Source organism: Anomaloglossus baeobatrachus, chromosome 4 (assembly GCF_048569485.1).
Source record: "Anomaloglossus baeobatrachus isolate aAnoBae1 chromosome 4, aAnoBae1.hap1, whole genome shotgun sequence".
Taxonomy (NCBI): Eukaryota; Metazoa; Chordata; class Amphibia; order Anura; family Aromobatidae; genus Anomaloglossus; species Anomaloglossus baeobatrachus.
Genome location: NC_134356.1, coordinates 168,758,560 through 168,782,484, shown reverse-complemented (window position 1 = coordinate 168,782,484; position 23,925 = coordinate 168,758,560). Strand labels below are relative to the sequence as shown.

Below are 23,925 nucleotides of genomic sequence, written 5' to 3'. Positions count from 1 at the left end.
GTATTGCAGGAGTCATGAACATCCATTGATAAAGTTGTGCAAGACTCAGTTCACACTTACATTTTTTTTGCTGCATGAACTCCATGGATGAGTTAAATAAAATTATGAGGCTGCAATAAGATATACTGAAGCCCCCGACGCTCAGGATGAATATGGATGAAGATGTCAGACCCCAAAGAGTCAAAAAGTAAAAATATATGCAACTAGATTTGGTTATCCAGGGGGTGTATATGCTCAGAGGGAGGAGCTACACTTTAGTGTAGTACTTTGTGTGTCCTCCGGAGGCAGAAGCTATACACCCAATGTCTGGGTCTCCCATAGGAACGATAAAGAAATATATGCAACTGATGTTATAGCCTTAAAACAGACTAATATCATCACATTGATGGGGTTCAATTTCTGGCATCTCTAGTCAAGTATAACCCTAAGGATAGCCCATCAATGTTGTAATCACAGAAAACCTTAACATCTTAATGCCATAACCGTACATCTTTGCTGGTGTGCAAGTGTGTTGAAGGTTCATGGCTAGACTTCATAGCCAGCCTGTATAGAACAGTGAACATAGCTGAACTCCGATCACTGCTGTTTACCATTTAAATGCCATTGGCAATCTGTAACAGTGATGTTTAAATGGTGCGGTCGAAGGTACCTTCACACATCAGCACCATGTGACATTGTTACAGGGCACCCATAGGTTAACATGACAGCCAGTGGCCTGTTGAAGCTCCTGTTGCTGCCATCTTGGTTCTCCTGTGAAGCTCATCAGCAGGTTGAGCCTAATAGATAAGTAGTTTTACCTTATAGTAAACATGGTAAATAACCCCCCCCCAAAAAAAACAGTAGTAGAATTGCGCTTTTTTTCTATTTCCCCGCACTTTGGATAGCTTTTTCCTGTTTTCCAGTACTCTATGGGGCAGAATGAATAGTCATTCAAAAGTGCAATTTGTCCGCAAACAAGCCCTCGTATGGCTATATTGACAGAAAAACATAAAAAAAAAATAAATAAACTTATGGCTCTTGGAAAAAGGGGAGGAAAAACCAAACTGAAATTTGTCCAGGTGGACAAGGAGTTAATACTGATATTTCATACTGTTCCACAGTATGTAGGGATAACTCAAATTACATATACTAATTGCCTCAGGCAAAAACTCTTAGACTGATTTGGCAATTAGTAAAATATAGTAATTACCGTATTTTTGGGATTATAAGATGCAACCCACCCTCCACCAAATTGGGGGGAAAATGGGGATGCATCTAATAATCCGGTCATAGCGCGGTGGAGTGTGTGTGTGTGTGTGTGTGTGTGTGTGTGTGGGGGGGGGGGGTGTTGCAACTGACAGAAGTAATCAGCGGCGGCATGGAACGCTGCAGCCCAGAGTCTGAGAGGAGGGGCTATTGTGGCTGTGTGGTACAGACTTTATTAATCTCCGGTCAGGGGACAAGATGGGCTACAGGATAATGGCTGCATACGCACAGACAAGATTTCAGAGAGCAGAGATATCAATCTGCCCGTGCACCACTTCCAATGCGATAGACTTCAAAAAAACGGCGGCGAAAGCGGTGCACGCACTGATCGAGATCTCAGCCACTATCCTGAAGCTCATAGTCCACTGATCTGAGAATCATGGAGTCTGAATCACACTGCCACAACAGCACCTCTTCCCAGGCTCGGGCCCGCAGCATGCCGTGCTACCACCGCCTTCTTTCGGCTGCGACCCCGCTTCACTGCGCCCCCCCAGCTATATCCAGATTATAAGACTCTGATTTTAAGACAAACACCCTTTTTTAGCATTAAAAATTATTTTTTCCCTATTTTGTTCCTCAAAACTTGGGAGGCATTTTATAATCTTGTGCGTCCTATAATCCGCAAAATACGGTCATTATATTTTTGGCTAAACCTTAACCATAACTTGAAGTTGTAAGGAAGTAGTTTTCTTAACCCTGTTCCAATATTTAGAAGGTAATCTGATATCCAGTGTGACAAGCTGAGGCAGAGCTGTCCCCGGGTGATGTATTCGGAGGCCGCTCACTCACCTGTAATGCACAGCCTCGGGCCACGGCCTCGTCAGCATTCAGCGTAGTGCTTACTTCTTTACCAAAGAAACGGTTTATTCGCTCCTTAACGGCTGGGATTCGCGTGGCTCCACCAACTATTTCAACAGCATATATGTCTTCTTTTTTGAGTTCTGCAAAAGACAAGGAAAGTAAATAAAATGAAACCTCTACAATTATCTATTGCGAAACACTAATTAGAAGAAAGGGTCAGGATACCACGTTCAATGCTGCCGGCATGAGTAGCAAAAGTAATTATCAGCTCTTGGGATGAGCATAGCTGAAATCAGTTGCCCTCTATCCATTAATATAGTGAAAAAAAATGAAATAAAATCTAACAAACATTCAGTGTTGCAAAAAAGAGAATTTTGTTTACTTACCGTAAATTACTTTTCTTATAGTTCCGTAATGGGAGACCCAGACCATGGGTGTATAGCTTCTGCCTCCGGAGGACACACAAAGTACTACACTAAAAAGTGTAGCTCATCCCTCAGAGCATATACACCCCCTGGATAACCAAATATAGCCAGTTTAGTGCAAAAGCTGAAGGAGAGTAGCCACCCACAAGTAGAGATAGAGCAAGAACCGGAACAACCGGAGCCTCTGTCTACAACAACAGCCGGTGATAACACGCGGAACAAGAAACTGCCAACAGGCAACAGGGAGGGTGCTGGGTCTCCCATTACAGAACTATAAGAAAAAGAATTTACGGTAAGTAAACAAAATTCTCTTTTTCTTCATCGTTCCTATGGGAGACCCAGACCATGGGACGTCTCAAAGCAGTCCATGGGTGGGAATAAACAGAAAACTGAGAAGTAGGCGAAACCTAACTTCACAAATGGGCGACAGCCGCCTGAAGGGTGCGGCTGCCCAAGGTCGCATCTGCCGAAGCATGAGCATGCACTTGGTAGTGCTTCGAAAAGGTATGCAGACTAGTCCAAGTGGCAGCCTGACAGACCTGCTGAGCCGTAGCCTGGTGCCTGAAAGCCCAAGAGGCACCGACAGCTCTGGTCGAGTGTGCCTTGATCCCCGGCGGGGGAGGCACTTGAGTACACTGGTAGGCATCAGAAATGGCCGACCTAAACCAACGAGCTAGGGTCGGTTTAGAAACAGAGAGGCCCTTACGCCGACCTGTGGTCAGCACAAAAAGTGAGGCGCACCGCCTAAGAACAGCGGTGCGAGACACACAGATCCGGAGCGCCCGCACAAGATCCAGAGTATGCAACGCTTTTTCAAAGCGATGAACAGGAGCCGGACAAAAGGAAGGCAGGGAAATGTCCTGGTTAAGGTGGAAAGGAGAAACCACCTTAGGGAGAATGTCCGGAGTCGGACGGAGAACCACCTTGTCTTGATGAAAAAGCAAAAAAGGTGACTCCGAAGAGAGTGCAGCCAAATCAGAGACTCTCCTGAGGGAAGTTATGGCCACTAGAAAGATCACTTTCTGTGAAAGACGAGACAAAGAAACATCCCTAAGAGGCTCAAAGGGGGGTTTCTGGAAAGCCGTGAGGACCAGATTAAGGTCCCAGGGATCCAAAGGCCGCCGGTAAGGCGGAATGATGTGGGATGCGCCCTGCATGAAGGAGCGCACCTGAGCCAGCCGGGTGATACGCCGCTGGAACAACCCTGAGAGAGCCGAGACCTGTCCCTTGAGGGATAGTCCTAGCTGTAGACCGGACTGTAGAAAGGACAGGAGGGTCGGCAAGGAAAAAAAGGGCCAAGAAACATGGTCGGAAGAGAGACACCAGGACAGGAAAATTCTCCAGGTCCTGTGATAGATCTTGGCCAAGAAATACTTCCGAGCCCGAGTCATAGTGGAGATGACTTCAGGAGGGATGCCAGAAGTCGTCAAGATCCAGGACTCAAGAACCACGCCGTCAATCTGAGAGCCGCAGAATTCTGGCGGAAAAGAAGGGAATTTTGTTTACTTACCGTAAATTCCTTTTCTTCTAGCTCTAATTGGGAGACCCAGACAATTGGGTTGTATAGGCTATGCCTCCGGAGGCCGCACAAAGTATTACACTCAAAAGTGTTAAGCCCCTCCCCTTCTGCCTATACACCCCCCGTGCTCCCACGGGCTCCTCAGTTTTGGTGCAAAAGCAAGAAGGAGGAAAAAGAATTCTAAACTGGTTTAAAGTAACTTCAATCCGAAGGAATATCGGAGAACTGAAACCATTCAACATGAACAACATGTGTACACAAAAAAACAGGGGCGGGTGCTGGGTCTCCCAATTAGAGCTAGAAGAAAAGGAATTTACGGTAAGTAAACAAAATTCCGTTCTTCTTTGTCGCTCTATTGGGAGACCCAGACAATTGGGACGTCCAAAAGCAGTCCCTGGGTGGGTAAAATAATACCTCGTAAGAGAGCCGTAAAACGGCCTCTTCCTACAGGTGGGCAACCGCCGCCTGAAGGACTCGTCTACCTAGGCTGGCATCCGCCGAAGCATAGGTATGCACTTGATAGTGCTTCGTGAAAGTGTGCAGACTCGACCAGGTAGCCGCCTGACACACCTGCTGAGCCGTAGCCTGGTGCCTCAAAGCCCAGGACGCGCCCACGGCTCTGGTAGAATGGGCCTTCAGCCCTGAGGGAACCGGAAGCCCAGCCGAACGGTAAGCTTCGATAATTGGCTCCTTGATCCACCGAGCCAGGGTTGATTTGGAAGCCTGTGACCCTTTACGCTGGCCAGCGACAAGGACAAAGAGTGCATCCGAGCGGCGCAGAAGCGCCGTACGAGAAATGTAGATTCTGAGTGCTCTCACCAGATCTAACAAGTGCAAATCCTTTTCACATTGGTGAACTGGATGAGGACAAAAAGAAGGTAAGGAGATATCCTGATTGAGATGAAAGGGGGATACCACCTTAGGGAGAAATTCCGGAACCGGACGTAGAACCACCTTGTCCTGGTGAAACACCAGGAAAGGGGTTTTGCATGAAAGCGCTGCTAGCTCAGACACTCTCCGAAGTGAAGTGACTGCTACTAGAAAAACCACTTTCTGCGAAAGGCGTGAGAGAGAAATATCCCTCATTGGCTCGAATGGTGGTTTCTGAAGAACCATCAGCACCCTGTTCAGATCCCAGGGTTCTAACGGTCGCTTGTAAGGAGGGACGATGTGACAAACCCCCTGCAGGAACGTGCGTACCTGTGGAAGTCTGGCTAGGCGCTTCTGGAAAAACACAGAGCGCTGAGACTTGTCCCTTAAGAGAGCCGAGCGACAAACCCTTTTCCAGTCCAGATTGAAGGAAGGACAGAAAAGTGGGCAAGGCAAAAGGCCAGGGAGAAATACCCTGAGCAGAACACCACGACAGGAAAATTCTCCACGTCCTGTGGTAGATTTTAGCGGACGTTGGTTTCCTAGCTTGTCTCATAGTGGCAATGACGTCTTGAGATAACCCTGAAGACGCTAGGATCCAGGACTCAATGGCCACACAGTCAGGTTGAGGGCCGCAGAATTCAGATGGAAAAACGGCCCTTGAGATAGCAAGTCTGGTCGGTCTGGTAGTGCCCACGGTTGGCCGACCGTGAGATGCCACAGATCCGGGTACCACGACCGCCTCGGCCAGTCTGGAGCGACGAGGAGGACGCGGCGGCAGTCGGCCCTGATCTTGCGTAACACTCTGGGCAACAGTGCCAGCGGAGGAAACACATAAGGGAGCTGAAACTGCGACCAATCCTGAACTAAGGCGTCTGCCGCCAGAGCTCTGGGATCTTGAGACCGTGCCATGAACATTGGTACCTTGTTGTTGTGCCGGGACGCCATGAGGTCGACGTCCGGCACCCCCCAGCGGCAACAGATCTCCTGAAACACGTCCGGGTGAAGGGACCATTCCCCTGCGTCCATGCCCTGGCGACTGAGATAATCTGCTTCCCAGTTTTCCACGCCTGGGATGTGAACTGCGGATATGGTGGAGGCCGTGGCTTCCACCCACATCAAAATCCGCCGGACTTCCTGGAAGGCTTGCCGGCTGCGTGTGCCGCCTTGGTGGTTGATGTATGCCACCGCTGTGGAGTTGTCCGACTGAATTCGGATCTGCTTGCCCTTCAGCCACTGCTGGAACGCTTTCAGGGCAAGATACACTTCCCGTATTTCCAGAACATTGATCTGAAGCGAGGACTCTTGCTGGGTCCACGTACCCTGAGCCCTGTGGTGGAGAAAAACCGCTCCCCACCCTGACAGACTCGCGTCCGTCGTGACTACTTCCCAGGATGGGGGTAGGAAGGATTTCCCCTTCGATAATGAAGTGGGAAGGAGCCACCACCGAAGGGAAGCTTTGGTCGCCTGAGAGAGGGAGACGGTCCTGTCGAGGGACGTCGGCTTCCTGTCCCATTTGCGTAAGATGTCCCATTGAAGGGGACGCAGGTGAAACTGCGCGAAAGGGACTGCCTCCATTGCTGCCACCATCTTCCCCAGGAAGTGCATGAGGCGCCTCAAGGGGTGTGACTGGCCTTGAAGGAGAGATTGTACCCCTTTCTGTAGTGACTGCTGCTTGATCAGCGGAAGCTTCACTATCGCTGAGAGGGTATGAAACTCCATGCCAAGATATGTCAGCGATTGAGCCGGTGTCAGATTTGACTTTGGAAAATTGATGATCCACCCGAAACCCTGGATAGTCTCCAGGGTAGCGTCGAGGCTGCGTTGGCATGCCTCTTGAGAGGGTGCCTTGATCAGCAGATCGTCCAAGTACGGGATCACCGAGTGACCCTGCGAGTGTAGGAGCGCTACTACAGTAGCCATAACCTTGGTAAAAACCCGTGGGGCTGTTGCCAGGCCGAACGGCAGTGCCACGAACTGCAGGTGTTCGTTTCCTATGGCGAAGCGCAAGAAGCGCTGGTGCTCTGGAGCAATCGGTACGTGGAGATAAGCATCTTTGATATTGATCGATGCAAGGAAATCTCCTTGGGACATTGAGGCGATGACGGAGCGGAGGGATTCCATCCTGAACCGTCGGGTTTTTACGTGTTTGTTGAGCAGTTTCAGGTCCAGGACCGGGCGGAAAGACCCGTCCTTCTTTGGGACCACAAACAAGTTGGAGTAAAAACCGTGACCCTGTTGCTGAAGAGGAACAGGGACCACCACTCCTTCTGCCTTCAGAGTGCCCAGCGCGTGCAGAAGAGCCTCGGCTCGCTCGGGAGGCAGGGATGACCTGAAGAATCGAGTCGGGGGACGAGAGGTGAACTCTATCTTGTAACCGTGAGACAGAATGTCTCTCACCCAGCGGTCTTTTATTTGTGGCAGCCAGGTGTCGCAAAAGCGGGAGAGCCTGCCACCGACCGATGATGCTACTAGAGGAGGTCGAAAGTCATGAGGAAGCCGCTTTGTTAGCGGCGCCTCCGGTGGTCTTTTTAGGACGTGACTTAGACCGCCATGCATCAGAGTTCCCTTGTTCTTTCTGAGACCTTTTGGACGAGGAGAATTGGGACCTGCCTGCGCCCCGAAAGGACCGAAACCTCGACTGCCCTCTCCTCTGTTGGGGTATGGTCTGTTTGGGCTGGGGTAAGGATGTATCCTTTCCCTTGGATTGTTTGATGATTTCATCCAGACGCTCGCCGAACAGCCTGTCGCCAGAAATTGGCAAACTGGTTAAGCGCTTTTTGGAAGCAGAATCTGCCTTCCATTCCCGTAGCCACAAGGCCCTGCGGAGTACCACCGAATTGGCGGCCGCAACCGCCGTACGGCTCGCAGAGTCCAGGACCGCATTAATAGCGTAAGACGCAATTGCCGAGGTCTGGGTGGTAATGGATGCCACTTGTGGCGCGGCCGTGCATGTGGCTGCTTCAATTTGCGCTTGACCTGCTGAGATAGCTTGTAGCGCCCAAACGGCTGCGAATGCTGGGGCAAAAGAAGCTCCGATAGCTTCATAGATGGATTTCAACCAGAGCTCCATCTGCCTGTCAGTGGCATCTTTGAGCGAGGCCCCATCTTCCACTGCAAGTATGGATCTAGCCGCCAGTCTGGAGATTGGAGGGTCCAACCTTTAACCACGTCAGGGGGAAAAGGATAACGTGTATCCTTAAGGCGCTTAGAAAAACGCTTATCTGGACAAGCATGGTGATTCTGGACTGCCTCTCTGAAATCAGAGTGGTCTAGAAACATACTCTGTGTGCGCTTGGGGAACCTGAAACGGAATTTCTCCTGCTGAGACGCTAACTCCTCCGCCGGAGGAGCTGAGGGAGAAATATCCAGCATTTGATTGATGGACGCAATAAGATCGTTCACTATGGCGTCCCCGTCTGGAGTATTAAGATTGAGAGCGCCCTCAGAATCAGAATCCTGATCAGCTGTCTCCGCATCATCAACCAGAGATTCCCCCCGCTGAGACCCTAAACAATATGATGTCGAGGGAAATTCTAAGCGAGCCCGCTTATTCGGTCTGGGGCTGGGGTCTAAGTCATAACCCTCAGCCTGGGATGTATGAGATACCCCGGGAGGACATTGTTGGACCAACTGAGGGGGGTCAGGGAACAATGATTCAACAGAGTCCCTTTGCTGAGATACCGGCCTGGACTGCAAGGCTTCTAGTATCTTAGCCATAGTCTCAGAGAGTTTTGCAAACTCAGTCCCCGTCACCTGGACAGTGTCAACAGGTGGCTCCCCCTGGGCCCCTCTTAGCAGAGGCTCTGGCTGAAGAAGTGTCACAGGGGCCGAACATTGCACACAATGAGGGTCAGTGGAACCTGCCGGCAGCGGGGTCTTACATGCGGCGCAGGCAGCATAATAAGCCTGTGTTTTGGCACCCCTGCCTTTTGTGGGCGCCATGCTATTGTTTTCCCTGAGTAACACAATAGGGTATATAGCCAGAATGAACTGTGCTCATACAGTGTAGAGTATATACTATAAACAAATAATGTATCAATACACTACAGCACCATGGGGCTAGCACCACAGGTGCTGCTTACCAGCCGCCTAAAGCGGTTGTGAGGCCACCAGAGACCGTGTCTGGGTCTCCCAGGGTTTGTCCCTCTCTGCAGCGTCGGAGGAGCTGACAGGAATGGCTGCGGCGTCCTGACGAGAGGAGGGAGCCGTGGGCGTGGCCGAGAAAGTGCGGGAACTGGTGCTCACACTGTGCACAGTGAGGGGGGTGGAGTATGCAAATCATACTCCAGCCCTCAGTGCTGCTCGTTCCGTGCAGCGTCCCGCCCTTCCCCTGCCTGTCAGGGCTGGGGGCGGGAGAAAAGGAAGCTAGGTCGCAAGAAAGCCGGGGACTCGAGTATAAGCATGGCCGCCGTAAAAGCGCGGCCGGCGCCGAAGTCCCCGGCGAACTACAAGTCCCAGCCGCGCCACAGTTTCCCATAGCAGCGGCGGTTAGCGCGGTAGCCCCTACAGATAAACACACTCAGCGACGCTGAGTGTGTAATGGCACAGTTAAACCCGGTCAGCGCCGCGGTCCCCGGTGCACTAGCACACCCAGCAAAGCTGAGGTGTTGCCGTGCGCGGTCCCCACAGGGATACAGAGTACCTTCAAGTAGCAGGGCCATGTCCCTGAACGGTACCCGGCTCCTATCCAGCAGTCTCCACAGGAGTTGTGGATGAAGCACTGTCTCAGTGCCTGGAGACAGATAGGATCCCACTTCACCCAGAGCCCTGAGGGGGATGGGGAAGGAAAGCAGCATGTGGGCTCCAGCCTCCGTACCCGCAATGGATACCTCAACCTTAACAACACCGCCGACAAGAGTGGGGTGAGAAGGGAGCATGCTGGGGGCCCTATATGGGCCCACTTTTCTTCCATCCGACATGGTCAGCAGCTGCTGCTGACCAATCTGTGGAGCTGTGCGTGCGTGTCTGACCTCCTTCGCACAAAGCAAAAAAACTGAGGAGCCCGTGGGAGCACGGGGGGTGTATAGGCAGAAGGGGAGGGGCTTAACACTTTTGAGTGTAATACTTTGTGCGGCCTCCGGAGGCATAGCCTATACAACCCAATTGTCTGGGTCTCCCAATAGAGCGACAAAGAAACGGACCCTGTGAGAGAAGGTCTGGACGATCCGGGAGATGCCACGGCACCTCTACGGACAGATGGAGCAGGTCTGGGTACCAAGCTCGCCTGGGCCAGTCTGGAGCAATGATTATGACCCGACGGCCCTCCATTCTGATCTTGCACAGGACTCTGGGCAAGAACTAGAGGGGGAAACACGTAAGACAGACGAAACTGGGACCAAACTTGAACCAGCGCGTCCGCTGCAAAGGCCTGAGGATCGTGGGAGCGAAGATCCACTTCTGGAGTGCCCCAATTGCGGCAGATTGACCGAAACACTGCCGAATGCAGAGCCCACTCGCCGCTGTCCACGGTATGACGGCTGAGATAATCTGCCTCCCAGTTTTCCACGCCTGGAATGTGGACTGCGGATATGGTGGACTTTGAGTTCTCCGTCCACTGAAGGATGCGTTGAGCCTCCAACATTGCCAGGCGGCTGAGTGTCCCGCCCTGATGGTTGATGTAGGCAACCGCTGTTTGACTGGACTCGAATGTGCTTGCCCGCCAACAGGTGGTGAAAGGCTAAGAGAGCTAGAAGGACAGCTCTGATTTCCAGCACATTGATCGAGAGGGCTGATTCGGACGGAGTCCAAGTGCCCTGCGCTCTGTGGAGGAGATATACTGCTCCCCAGCCGGATAGACTGGCATCCGTGGTGAGGATCACCCAGGACGGGGCCAGGAAGGAGCGTCCCTGAAGAGAGGAGCCGAAGCCACCACTGAAGGGAGCCCCTGGTCTGTGGCGACAGAGCCACTAATCTGCGTTGAGCCTCCATGCAAGGAGGAAGTCCGCTTGTCCCAACAGCGGAGAATGTCCAGCTGCAGAGGACGCAGATGGAACTGGGCAAAGGGAACCGCTTCCATTGACGCCACCATCTGACCTAGCACCTGCATTAGGTGCCTGATGGAATGACGGCGGGGCCTCAGCAAAGAGCGCACCGCCAGTGGAGGGACTGCTGTTTGACTAATGGCAGCTTTACAAGTGCCGGCAGAGTCTCGAATTGCATCCCTAAGTACGTGAGCTTCTGGGTCGGAGTCAGAGTGGACTTGGGCAGAATGACAAGCCACCCGAATTGGACTAGAGTGGAGAGAGTGAACGAGGCACTCCGCTGACAGTCTGCACTGGATGAAGCCTTGACTAGAAGGCCGTCCAGGAAAAGGGATCACTGCCAACCCTTGGAGGTGCAGAACCACAACCACTGCTGCCATGACCTTGGTGAATACTCGAGGGGCCGTGGCTAACCCAAAGGGAAGAGCCACGAATTGGAAATGTTCCTCTCCGATTGCAAAACGTAGCCAACGCTGGTGTGAAACTGCAATTGGCACATGCAGATAGGCATCTCTGATGTCGATGGATGCTAGGAAATCTCCTTGGGTCATTGAGGCAATGACTGATCACAGAGACTCCATGCGAAAATGCCGCACCTGAACATGCTTGTTGAGAAGCTTGAGATCCAGGATGGGCCGGAAGGAACAGTCCTTTTCGGGGACTAGGAAGAGATTTGAGTAGAAACCTCTGAACCGTTCCCAGGCGGGAACCGGTACAATTACTCCGTTGGCCTGCAAGGATGCCACGGCCTGTGAAAAGGCGGTGGCCTTGGAGCAGGGGGGAGTTGACAGAAAAAAAATCTGTTTGGCGGGCTGGATAGAATTCTATCCTGTAGCCGTGGGAGATGATATCCCGCACCCACTGATCAGAGACATGTTGAAACCACACGTCGCCAAGTGGGAGAGCCTGCCACCGACCAAGAACGTTGCTGGCGGGGCCAGATAGTTAAGAGGAGGCTGCCTTAGTGGCAGCAGCTCCTGCGGTCTTCTGAGGACGCGGCTTGGGTTTTGGTCCTTGGCTGAGTTAGAGGACGAGGCCGAGGGCTTAGAGGACGACCAGTTGGAGGAACGAAAGGAACGAAACCTCGACTGGTTCCTGCCCTGGACAGGTTTTGGTTTGTGGCATGGAAGTACTCTTCCCGCCAGTAGCTTCATGAATAATTTCATCCAGTTGTTCACCGAACAGCCTGGGCCCAGCAAATGGGAGCCCAGCAAGGTACTTCTTTGAAGAAGCGTCTGCCTTCCACTCTCGAAGCCACAAGATCCTGCGGATAGCGAGAGAATTAGCCGAAGTCACCGCAGTGCGGTGAGAAACCTCCAGCATGGCAGACATGGCATAGGATGAAAAGGCTGAAGCCTGGAAGTTAAGGCAACCATTTCGGGCAGAGTCCCTGGTGAGGGAATGCATCTCCCTAGAGAAGCAGAGATGGCTGTGAGAGCCCACACTGCTGCAAAAGGTGGGGAGAACGAGGCCCCTGCCGCCTCATATACAGATGGCGGTCAGTGGAATCCATAAGAGAGGTGCCATCAGCCACTGAATACAACTGTCCGGGCTGAGAGTCTAGACACCGGAGGGTCTAACTTTGATGAATGAGCCCACTCCTTGACCACCTCTGGTGAAAACGGAAAACGGTCATCAGAACCACGCTTTGGGAAGAGTCTTCAGGACAGGCCCTAGGCTTGGTCACAGTGGCCTGAAACCTGGAATGGTTAAGGAACACACTCCTTGTTCTCTTAGGAAAGGTAAACTGGTGCTTTTCTGCCAGAGAGGGATGCTCCCCTGATACAGGCGGATTGAGGTCCAGTACAAAATTAATGGACGCAATCAAATCACTAACATCTGCGTCACTTTCGGACAGATCAATGGGGTACATGGAGGTAGCGTCCGAGCCCCCAGTGAAGGCATCCTCCTCGTCCTGTGAGTCAGCTCGTGAATCAGAGCCGCGGGACGAGGAAGGAGAGGGGACCCTGCGTCTCCTTTTAGGAGGACGGGGTCTGAGACCAGATGATGAATCCTCTGTGAGCTTTGCTGAGCGAGCCGTAGCAGCAGAAGCGCCCTGAGGAGGGGGCTGATGCATGCTCAGCAGAGTCCGGGACAGCTGTCCCATGGAGAGGATTCTACCCAAGCCGGGGGTTCAGCCACCGGAGCCGGAGCAGCCGGAGGGACCACTGGGGATGAGCCTCCGGGCTGAGGTACCACAATGTTAGAGCAGGCATCACAATGTGGTTATGTGCTCGGTACAGGCAGTACGAGCCTACATGCAGTGCATATTGAGTACAGCCTTGCTCCTCGTGTGAGACATGCTGCTGAAGTGGGGGCTCTGAGCCAGAATGACCCCCAGCAGAGTATATAAGCAGGTCCACAACCGGAGGTTGTGGCTTGCCAGACCGTTTGACATTGTGACGTCTCTGTGCCCTCCAGATCCTACAGCCCGGACCCCCAGAGAGATGCTGCAGCCAGCGCCCATCGCTATGCAGACATGGCATAAGAACGCTGATGAAATGGCGCCGGAGCGAGGAGAGGGGGCGGGGCCTACTCTAAGAGCGGGATCCAGAGGGCCAAGGAGATATACAGGGGAGGGAAACATTACCTCAGAGAGGAGTGTCCCTCCCCTGTGCCGAACGGCCGCTGGGCGGAGCCGCACTGTCCCTCTGCATGATTGACATGCAGGGGCAGTGAAATCGAAACTAGGCCTCAGGCGAAGCCGGGGCCTAAATTTAACGATGCGGCCGTCGCGCAGGCACCATCGGCGCGGTTCTCAGGTGAAAACCAGAGAACCGGCCGGAAATGTCAGAATAAGTACACAGCCCACTCTCCCCAACGATAAAGTATAAGGGACCCCCCGACAAGAACGTCTCAGATACTTAGCTTGTGAGACGCAGGGCCAGGTCCCTGAGGGAAGAGTGCTCCGTCCGGCAGGATCCTGAAAGGGCTGCGGATGGAGACCGGTCTCCTGCAAGGCAGGGAGAACCGTGCTGGCTCCCACTTCAAGCCAGAGCCCGAGGGATGGTGAAGGAGCGCGGCATGTAAGGCTCCAGCCCTGAAATCAACCTTAACAACACCACCGACACAGTGGGGTGAGAAGGGACATGCCGTGGGTCCAGACTTGGACCCGCTTTTCTTCAAACTCTTTCCAAAAATCAGAATCAGATGAGAATGCATGTGTGGATGTGTGCCTCCTGAACACAAAAGCATTGAACTGGCTATATTTGGTTATCCAGGGGGTGTATATGCTCGGAGGGAGGAGCTACACTTTTTAGTGTAGTACTTTGTGTGTCCTCCGGAGGCAGAAGCTATACACCCATGGTCTGGGTCTCCCATAGGAACGATGAAGAAATAAAACATTAAATGTTCACCTAGGTTTCAGAATATGGCCACTTTAGAAATTCCTGGGAAGAAATATTTAGCATGCTGCATCTTTTAAAAACCAACATATATATATTGCACCAATACAGTTACCCCATTAAAAAGTTCTCCCATGAACAGAGTACATTTTAAATCAATAGATCTTGAAATAAAAATAAGTTTCAGAACTGAATGAGTTAAAAATAAAAATATTCCTGTGCTGAGATAATCTTATAAATGTGTCCCTGCTATCTACTGTGTAATAGATGTGTCTGACCATACGGGGCTGCTCCTGCACATGGTCAGCATATGACATGGCATATGAGTGGAGGGGGGAGGGCTTAAGTGTCTTTTGATAAGTGAGTATACAGATGAAACATCAGGAACTATCAGCTGCTAATTTCTCAGGTAACACATTTCCCTGCCTGTTTTATAACAGGAGTAAGTGTTTCTGCTGTGTCATCAGTCCTGTGAGCGCATCATATCATGACACATAAGCTCAGTGGCTGCAGAGATCCTACGCCACTGATTTATCATGAGCTCAGAAGGCTGTAGATGTGGCAGAAGCCCTCGCTCCTGTGATAAAACAGGCAGGGAAATGCATTACTTTAGAACGTAGCAGCTGTAAGCCCCTGCTATTTCACCTGTATACTCATTTACCATAAGTTACTTATGCTTCTCCGGCTGTGTAAAGGAACCTTAAAGTGGTCAGTCATCAAATTTCACAATACGATCTGCATAAAGTAATAAAAGAAATCTCTTGATGAGGATGGTGTGGTGTGGCATGATGAGGTTGGTGTACTCACGGTGAAAATTCAGGTGAGAAGGTTGTAGGATCGTGAAACTAAAATGACCATTTAACATGGCCACTTAAAAGATCTCATAAGGCTAAGTATATTTAGTTCAAGTGTATTCAGTCTCCGCCCACTAAACCTGCAGCTTGTACTGAGTAGTGCAAGACCTCAGCAGCAGGGAGGAGACGCTTAGGAGCTGCCAAGCAGGCTAGATGAGTGGACATTGAGTTACAATGTTCATAAAGTATTATATAGCTATTCTGATATGGCTTTTCAAAGTAAATACACCTGCCACATTAAGTATATTTAATAATGTATGCAGCTTCCATTGTTAAATCAGGTGACAGATCCAGTTTAAATAGGGCAATGGACTTATAGATTCTTTAATGATAAGTATCAGATCTTTGAGTCATGCATAAATAGAGGCTTCCCAGAGTATAAACAAATTTGCCAGTAAAAAACCCTGTGTGCTACATATTTCTGTATAGCCTCACACATAATGACTAGAATAATTATGTAAATCTTAAGACTGCCTCAATTCTCAGAAACTACTGAGAATATGTAGTAGGTGGAATAATAATGATAATATTAGCAAATGCCTGTAATTAGAAATGTAGTATATAGTTCTCCTGATTAGCTAGGTCTCTTACCTCATGCGCAGGGCATTGCAGATTAGGAATACATGGTTACAACCACATATATAGTGACAGTTAGTTGCACGTTGTCATAATAAAATGCCCTGCACGTGAGGTAAGCCACATAGCTAATGATGAGAACTATAGTACATTTCTAATTGGAGGCATTTGCTGATGTTGTTATTACTACATATTGGAATACGATCTGCGCGGTGGGAATACCCTTTAATTCTTTAATAAAACCTCGTGTAAAGCTTCAGGGATCCAGGTTACTTACTGGCTTGTTCTAGGACGCTGCGGAGTGGAGCCTCAACTCGAGATAACAGACTATCGCACATTTCTTCAAAATGACCCCTTTATTAGAAGGAGAAAAATACTGAAGCATTAAATCAGATTACAGACTGTGCATATTACAATGGAGCCATAAACAATAGTGGTCATCAGAACAAGCTGCTGTCACTGCTATTAGACAAGGGAAATGAACAATGGCATATGCTGGATTTTCTTTACCTTTTATGAACAGCGCCCAGATAAGCCTCCTACATGGATAGCTGTCATCTAATCTATTTTCTCTAAAGTGTACTGGCACACAAGTCATTGGTATGACCAACATAGAGATAAAATGGTCAGCAGAGCGCTCAATTAGCTGGGACTGCCAATAATCTTAGGATATAGCTCTCATTTCTATCAACAGCATAAAAATACGCAGTACGAGAAAAAGAAGGGAATTTTGTTTACTTATCGTAAATTCCTTTTCTTCTAGCTCCTATTGGGAGACCCAGACAATTGGGTGTATAGCTTCTGCCTCCGGAGGCCACACAAAGTATTACACTTTAAAAAGTGTAACCCCTCCTCTCTGCCTATACACCCTCCCGTGCATCACGGGCCCATCAGTTTTGGTGCCAAAGCAGGAAGGAGGAAACTTATAAATTGGTCTAAGGTAAACTCAATCCGAAGGATGTTCGGAGAACTGAAACCATGAACCAAAAGAACAATTCAACATGAACAACATGTGTACACAAAAGAACAACAGCCCGAAGGGCACAGGGGCGGGTGCTGGGTCTCCCAATAGGAGCTAGAAGAAAAGGAATTTACGGTAAGTAAACAAAATTCCCTTCTTCTTTGTCGCTCCATTGGGAGACCCAGACAATTGGGACGTCCAAAAGCAGTCCCTGGGTGGGTAAAAGAATACCTTGATAAAAAGAGCCGTAAAACGGCCCCCTCTTACAGGTGGGCAACCGCCGCCTGAAGGACTCGCCTACCTAGGCTGGCATCTGCCGAAGCATAGGCATGCACCTGATAGTGTTTCGTGAAAGTGTGCAGACTCGACCAGGTAGCCGCCTGACACACCTGCTGAGCCGTAGCCTGGTGCCGCAATGCCCAGGACGCACCTACGGCTCTGGTAGAATGGGCTTTCAGCCCTGAAGGAATCGGAAGCCCAGACGAACGGTAGGCTTCAAGAATCGGTTCCTTGATCCACCGAGCCAAGGTTGACTTGGAAGCCTGCGACCCCTTACGCTGGCCAGCGACAAGGACAAAGAGCGCATCAGAACGGCGCAGGGGCGCCGTGCGAGAAATGTAGAGCCTGAGTGCTCTCACGAGATCTAACAAGTGCAAATCCTTTTCACATTGGTGAACTGGATGAGGGCAAAAGGAAGGTAAGGAGATATCCTGATTGAGATGAAAAGGGGATACCACCTTAGGGAGAAATTCCGGGACCGGACGCAGAACCACCTTATCCTGGTGAAAAACCAGGAAGGGGGCTTTGCATGACAGCGCTGCTAGCTCAGACACTCTCTGAAGTGATGTGACTGCCACTAGGAAGACCACCTTCTGCGAAAGGCGTGATAGGGAGACATCCCGCATCGGCTCTAAAGGTGGTTTCTGAAGAGCAGTTAGCACCCTGTTAAGATCCCAGGGTTCCAGCGGACGCTTGTAAGGTGGGACTATGTGGCAAACTCCCTGCAGGAACGTGCGGACCTGCGGAAGCCTGGCTAGACGCTTTTGAAAAAACACAGAAAGCGCCGATACTTGTCCCTTGAGAGAGCCAAGAGACAAACCCTTGTCCATTCCGGATTGAAGGAAAGACAGAAAAGTGAGCAAGGCAAACAGCCAGGGAGTAAAACCCTGATCAGAGCACCAGGATAAGAAGATCCTCCACGTCATGTGGTAGATCTTGGCGGACGTTGGTTTCCTGGCCTGTCTCATAGTGGCAATGACCTCTTGAGATAACCCTGATGACGCTAGGAGCCAGGACTCAATGGCCACACAGTCAGGTTGAGGGCCGCAGAATTCAGATGGAAAAATGGCCCTTGAGACAGCAAGTCTGGTCGGTCTGGTAGTGCCCACGGTTGACCCACCGTGAGATGCCACAGATCCGGGTACCACGACCTCCTCGGCCAGTCTGGGGCGATGAGGATGGCGCGGCGGCAGTCGGACCTGATCTTGCGTAACACTCTGGGCAGCAGTGCCAGAGGAGGAAATACATAAGGCAGTCGAAACTGCGACCAATCCTGAACTAATGCGTCTGCCGCCAGAGCTCTGTGATCTTGAGACCGTGCCATGAATGCCGGGACTTTGTTGTTGTGCCGAGACGCCATTAGGTCGACATCCGGCGTTCCCCAGCGGCAACAGATCTCTTGAAACACGTCCGGGTGAAGAGACCATTCCCCTGCGTCCATGCCCTGGCGACTGAGAAAGTCTGCTTCCCAGTTTTCTACGCCCGGGATGTGAACTGCGGAGATGGTGGAGGCTGTGGCTTCCGCCCACAGCAGAATCCGCCGAACTTCTTGGAAGGCTTGACGACTGCGTGTGTGTACGCTACCGCCGTGGCGTTGTCCGACTGAATTCGGATCTGCCTGCCCTCCAGCCACAGCTGGAACGCCTTTAGGGCTAGATACACTGCCCTTATCTCCAGAACATTGATCTGAAGGGAGGACTCTGTCAGAGTCCAGATTCCCTGAGCCCTGTGGTGGAGGAAGACCGCTCCCCACCCTGACAGACTCGCGTCCGTCGTGACCACAGCCCAGGATGGGGGCAGGAAGGATTTTCCCTTCGACAAAGAAGTGGGAAGAAGCCACCACTGAAGAGAGGTTTTGGCTGCCCGAGAAAGGGAGACGCTCCTGTCGAGGGACGTCGACCTCCTGTCCCATTTGCGGAGAATGTCCCATTGAAGTAGACGCAGATGAAACTGCGCAAAGGGAACTGCCTCCATTGCTGCCACCATCTTCCCTAGGAAGTGCATGAGGCGCCTCAGGGGGTGTGACTGGGCACGAAGGAGAGATTGCACCCCTGTCTGTAGTGAACGCTGCTTGTCCAGCGGTAGCTTCACTATCGCTGAGAGAGTATGAAACTCCATCCCGAGGTAAGTTAGCGATTGGGTCGGTGTCAATTTTGACTTTGGGAAATTGATGATCCACCCGAACCTCTGGAGAGTCTCCAGAGCAGTGTTCAGGCTGTGTTGACATGCCACCCGGGAGGGTGCCTTGACTAGAAGATCGTCTAAGTAAGGGATCACCGAGTGTCCCTGAGAGTGTAGGACCGCCACCACTGATGCCATGACCTTGGTGAAGACCCGTGGGGCTGTCGCCAGGCCGAAAGGCAGTGCCACGAACTGAAGGTGTTCGTCTCCGATGGCGAAACGCATGAAGCGCTGATGCTCTGGTGCAATCGGCACGTGGAGATAAGCATCCCTGATGTCGACTGATGCTAGGAAATCTCCTTGGGACATCGAGGCGATGACGGAGCGGAGAGATTCCATCCGGAACCGTCTGGTTTTCACGTGTTTGTTGAGCAGTTTGAGGTCCAGAACGGGACGGAATGATCCGTCCTTTTTTGGCACCACGAACAAGTTTGAGTAAAAACCGCGGCCACATTCTTGAAGGGGAACGGGGATCACCACTCCTTCTGCCTTCAGAGTGTCCACCACCTGAAAAAGTGCATCGGCTCGCTCGGGAGGCGGAGATGTTCTGAAGAAACGAGTCGGAGGACGAGAGCTTAGCTCTATCCTGTAACCGTGAGACAGAATGTCTCTCACCTATCGGTCTTGGACATGTGGCCACCAGGCGTCGCAAAAGCGGGAGAGCCTGCCACCGACCGAGGATGCGGTTTGGGGAGGCCGAAAGTCATGAGGAGGCCGCCTTGGGGGCGGTTCCTCCGGCGGTCTTTTTAGGACGTGACTTAGACCGCCATGAATCAGAGTTCCTCTGGCCCTTCTGTGGCCTGTTGGACGTGGAGAAATGTGACCTGTCTGAGGGCCGAAAGGACCAAAACCTCTGTTGTATCTTCCGTTGCTGAGGTCTGTTTGGTTTGGACTGGGGTAAGGACGAGTCCTTTCCCTTGGATTGTTTAATAATTTCATCCAATTGCTCGCCAAACAAACGGTCGCCAGAAAATGGCAAACCGGTTAAGAACTTCTTGGAAGCAGAGTCTGCCTTCCATTCGCGTAGCCACATGGCCCTGCGGACTGCCACCGAATTGGCGGATGCTACCGCTGTACGGCTCGCAGAGTCCAAGACGGCGTTCATGGCGTAGGACGAAAACGCCGACGCCTGAGAAGTCAAAGACACAACCTTCGGAGTAGAGGCACGTGTGACTGCATTAATCTCAGACAGACAAGCTGAGATAGCTTGGAGTGCCCACACGGCTGCGAATGCCGGAGCAAACGACGCGCCTATGGCTTCATAGATGGATTTCATCAGGGGCTCTATTTGCCTGTCAGTGGCATCCTTGAGCGATGAACCATCTGCCACTGCTACTATGGATCTAGCTGCCAGTCTAGAGACTGGAGGATCCACCTTGGGACACTGAGCCCAACCCTTAACTACGTCAGGGGGGAAGGGGTAACGTGTGTCATTAAGGCGCTTAGTAAAGCGCTTGTCCGGAAATGCTCGGTGCTTCTGGACCGCATCTCTGAAATTGGAGTGATCAAAAAACGCACTCAGTGTACGTTTGGGAAACCTAAACTGGTGTTTCTCCTGCTGTGAAGCCGACTCCTCTATCGGTGGAGTTGGAGAAGAAAGTTCTAGCACCTGGTTAATGGACGCTATAAGGTCATTTACTATTGCGTCTCATTCAGGTGTCTCAAGATTGAGGGCAACGTCAGGATCAGAGCCCTGAACTGCTACCTCCACTTCATCCTCCAGAGAGTCCTCATGCTGAGACCCTGAGCAGTGTGATGAAGTCGATGGAAGTTCCCAGCGAGCCCGCTTAGCCGGTCTGGGACTGCGGTCCGTGTCGGAGTCCTCACCGTGGGACCTAGCACTTTGCTGCGCCGACCGAGGGGGGCCTGGGGGCAATGATTCAACAGTGCCCGGGGCCTGTGTTACCGGTCTGGACTGCAAGGCTTCTAGTATCTTAGCAGACCATCTGTCCATAGACTGAGCCATGGATTGTGAAAGTGACTCAGAAAGTTTCTCAGCTAACACTGCAAACTCTGTCCCTGCCACCTGGACAGTGGAAGCCGGTGTTTCTACCTGAGCCGAGGGTCCCACCAGTGCCTGAGGGGGCCGAGCATTGCACACAATGAGGGTAGGTGGAACCTGCAGGTAACATAGCCGCACAAAAGGTACAGGTTGCAAAATAAGCCTGTGCCTTGGCACCCTTGCTTTCTGCGGACGACATGTTGTCTCCTCTTAGAGTGATCAGTGAGGGTATATGGCCAAAGCAAATAATGCTGCCGAATAGAGAAAATGTATACATACATACATACATACATACATACATACATACATACATACATACATACATACATATATATACACTTCGGCACCCAAGGGGGGCCAGCACCTAACAACTGGTGTGGCTTACCGACCGCCCAAAGCGGTGGTGTGTCCACCAGATTCCCTGCCTGGGACTCCCAGAGCTGCAGAGCTCATTCTGAAATCCTCCACCGGCAGAAGTTGTCTCCTCTTAGAGCAAACAGTGAGGGTATATAGCCAAAACAAATAATGCGGCCGAACAGAGAAATGTATACAGTATATAGATATATATATATATATATATATATATATATATATATATATATACACACACTTCGGCACCCGGGGGGGGGCCAGCACCTGGTAACCGGTGCGGCTTACCGACCGCCCAAAGCGGTTGTGTGTCCACCAGATTCCCTGCCTGGGCCTCCCAGAGCTGTGGCGCTCGTTCTGAAGTTCTCCACCGGCAGAAGTGATTAAAACAATGGCTGCCAGCGTTCTCAGAGGAGGAGGGAGCCGTGGGCGTGACTCATAAAGTGCGGGAATCTGGTGCCCCCCAGTGCTCAGTGAGGGGGGAGGAGGATACCTAAGTATGCTCCAGCCCTCACCGCTGACGTCCAGTCTAGCGTCCCGCCCTTACCCCTGACTGGCTGGCCCGGGGGCGGGAGGATATGGTACTAGGCCGCAGAAGCCGGGGACTAAATTTAGTAACGCGGCCGGCAAACAGGCGTGGTCGGCGCGGTAGTCCCGGCGACACAATAAACAGCAGCCGCTGCAGCGTCTGTTACACAGGCGCTCTATGCGCCGTCCCCAAGGGGACACAGAGTACCTCTGAGAAGCAGGGCCTGTCCCTGACGATACCCGGTCTCCTGTCCGTCAGATTCCCCCAGGGGCTGCGGAGGGAGCCCGGTCCCAGTGCATGGTGACCGGTTAGGATCCCACTTCTCCCAGAGCCTCTAAGGGATGGGGAAGGAAAACGGCATGTGGCTCCAGCCTTTGTACCCGCAATGGGTACCTCAACCTTAACAGCACCGCCGACAATAGTGGGGTGAGAAGGGAGCATGCCGGGAGCCCTATTAGGGCCCTCTTTTCTTCCATCCGATAAAGTCAGCAGCTGCTGCTGACTAAAATGTGAAGCTTGCGTGAATGTGTGCCTCCTTCAACACAAAGCAAAAAACTGATGGGCCCGTGATGCACGGGAGGGTGTATAGGCAGAGGGGAGGGGTTACACTTTTTAAAGTGTAATACTTTGTGTGGCCTCCGGAGGCAGAAGCTATACACCCAATTGTCTGGGTCTCCCAATGGAGCGACAAAGAAATATATAATATAATATAATATATATATATATATAATAAAATTAGAGCAGCATAATTACCTGTTCATGGATCCGGAGACATCGATATCATTCATAAAACATTCGATATTCAGCGGCAGCTCGGAAGCATTGGCGCTCATCAGCTTTTTGAGTTTCTCGCACTCCTGGGCGAGCCGCAGTAAAGGCCTGATCTTGGATTTTATATCTAGCTTATATTTCTTGCCAAACTCTTCAGAGAAATAATTAACCAAAACATCATCAAATTTCCTTCCCCCCACAAATGGATCAAAGGCAGTCGCTAGAACCTGCGGAACAGAAAAGGCAGGCAATATTACACACGTTATGCCTATTCTTCATAAAACAAGTGTCTGCCTTCACTTAGAATATATAATCCATTATAAACTAGAGCAAAATGACGTGACCTTTGCTTCTTCTGCTTAGCAATGTCTCTGCTATCGTAAGGTCACTTGGAGAACCTCACACTACAGTCAAGTGGAAATGAAACTTTAGTATAGTTGAAATAATATTTTTCTCCTTTGATTGAATAGCACCTATTAAATTCAATCACCCCCTTACAGGGTTTGTACCAAGTATGCAAGTTATCCCCTCTAAACGGAATAGAGGAGAGCTTCCGACTGCCTCTGAGAAGGAATGGAGATCCAGAGGACAGGGAGATCAACAAAGATCATGTTATAGGAGTTCTGTTGGTTGTTCTTACAGCATCTTTGTGTGTAGATTCCAGATCTGTAATCAGAATGTTTCTATCAGGCACAATCTTCCATAATTTTGTTTTTTCCTCTTCGCCTATACTGCCCCTTCATAAATTCCTTTGGCTTTTTAGGTGCTGGGATTGGTATACCTTTGCTCTGTTCTTATGAAGTCGGTTTGTTCTCATACTTTGGTAAACAGAGCTCTAGGCTTTTTCTAAGGCTGACTAATCTTCTGGATTTACACGCTTTGGGGTTTTATGGATTAGATACCAAAAAAGCTTCATTATCTCACTGTCCTTTGTGAACATCAGTTGCATTTTTATGGCTACATTTTCTTTTACTTTAATGCATTTCTGTTGTTCTTGTGCCATAGGACATTCTGTTACACATGTTGTGCAGTTGTGTAAACCACCCCAACAACTTTTGCTAGATTTGTGGAGAAGGGATTTTAAAATCAGATTGAAGAAGGCGGCCATTGGTGAAGAAAAGTTATTTTCTGGATTTTCAATGCAAAACTGGAAAGAAAGAAAAAGTTTGGGCCCTTCCTATTTGTTGCTTCTCACAAGGTGGCTCAATCGTTAAC

The 23,925-nt window shown here is 50.8% G+C and overlaps 1 protein-coding gene across 1 annotated transcript in view; it reads right to left on the bottom strand.

Moving 5' to 3' along the window:
- Positions 1-23,925, bottom strand: part of HSPA4 (heat shock protein family A (Hsp70) member 4) — a 102,261-nt gene that overhangs the window by 21,804 nt on the left and 56,532 nt on the right. Inside the window, exons 7-9 of the mRNA XM_075344583.1 lie at positions 22,693-22,937; positions 15,896-15,972; positions 2,035-2,186 (exon numbers count right to left, since the gene is read on the bottom strand). Coding sequence (XP_075200698.1) covers positions 2,035-2,186; positions 15,896-15,972; positions 22,693-22,937 — 474 coding nt within the window. The remainder of the gene's footprint in view (positions 1-2,034; positions 2,187-15,895; positions 15,973-22,692; positions 22,938-23,925) is intronic.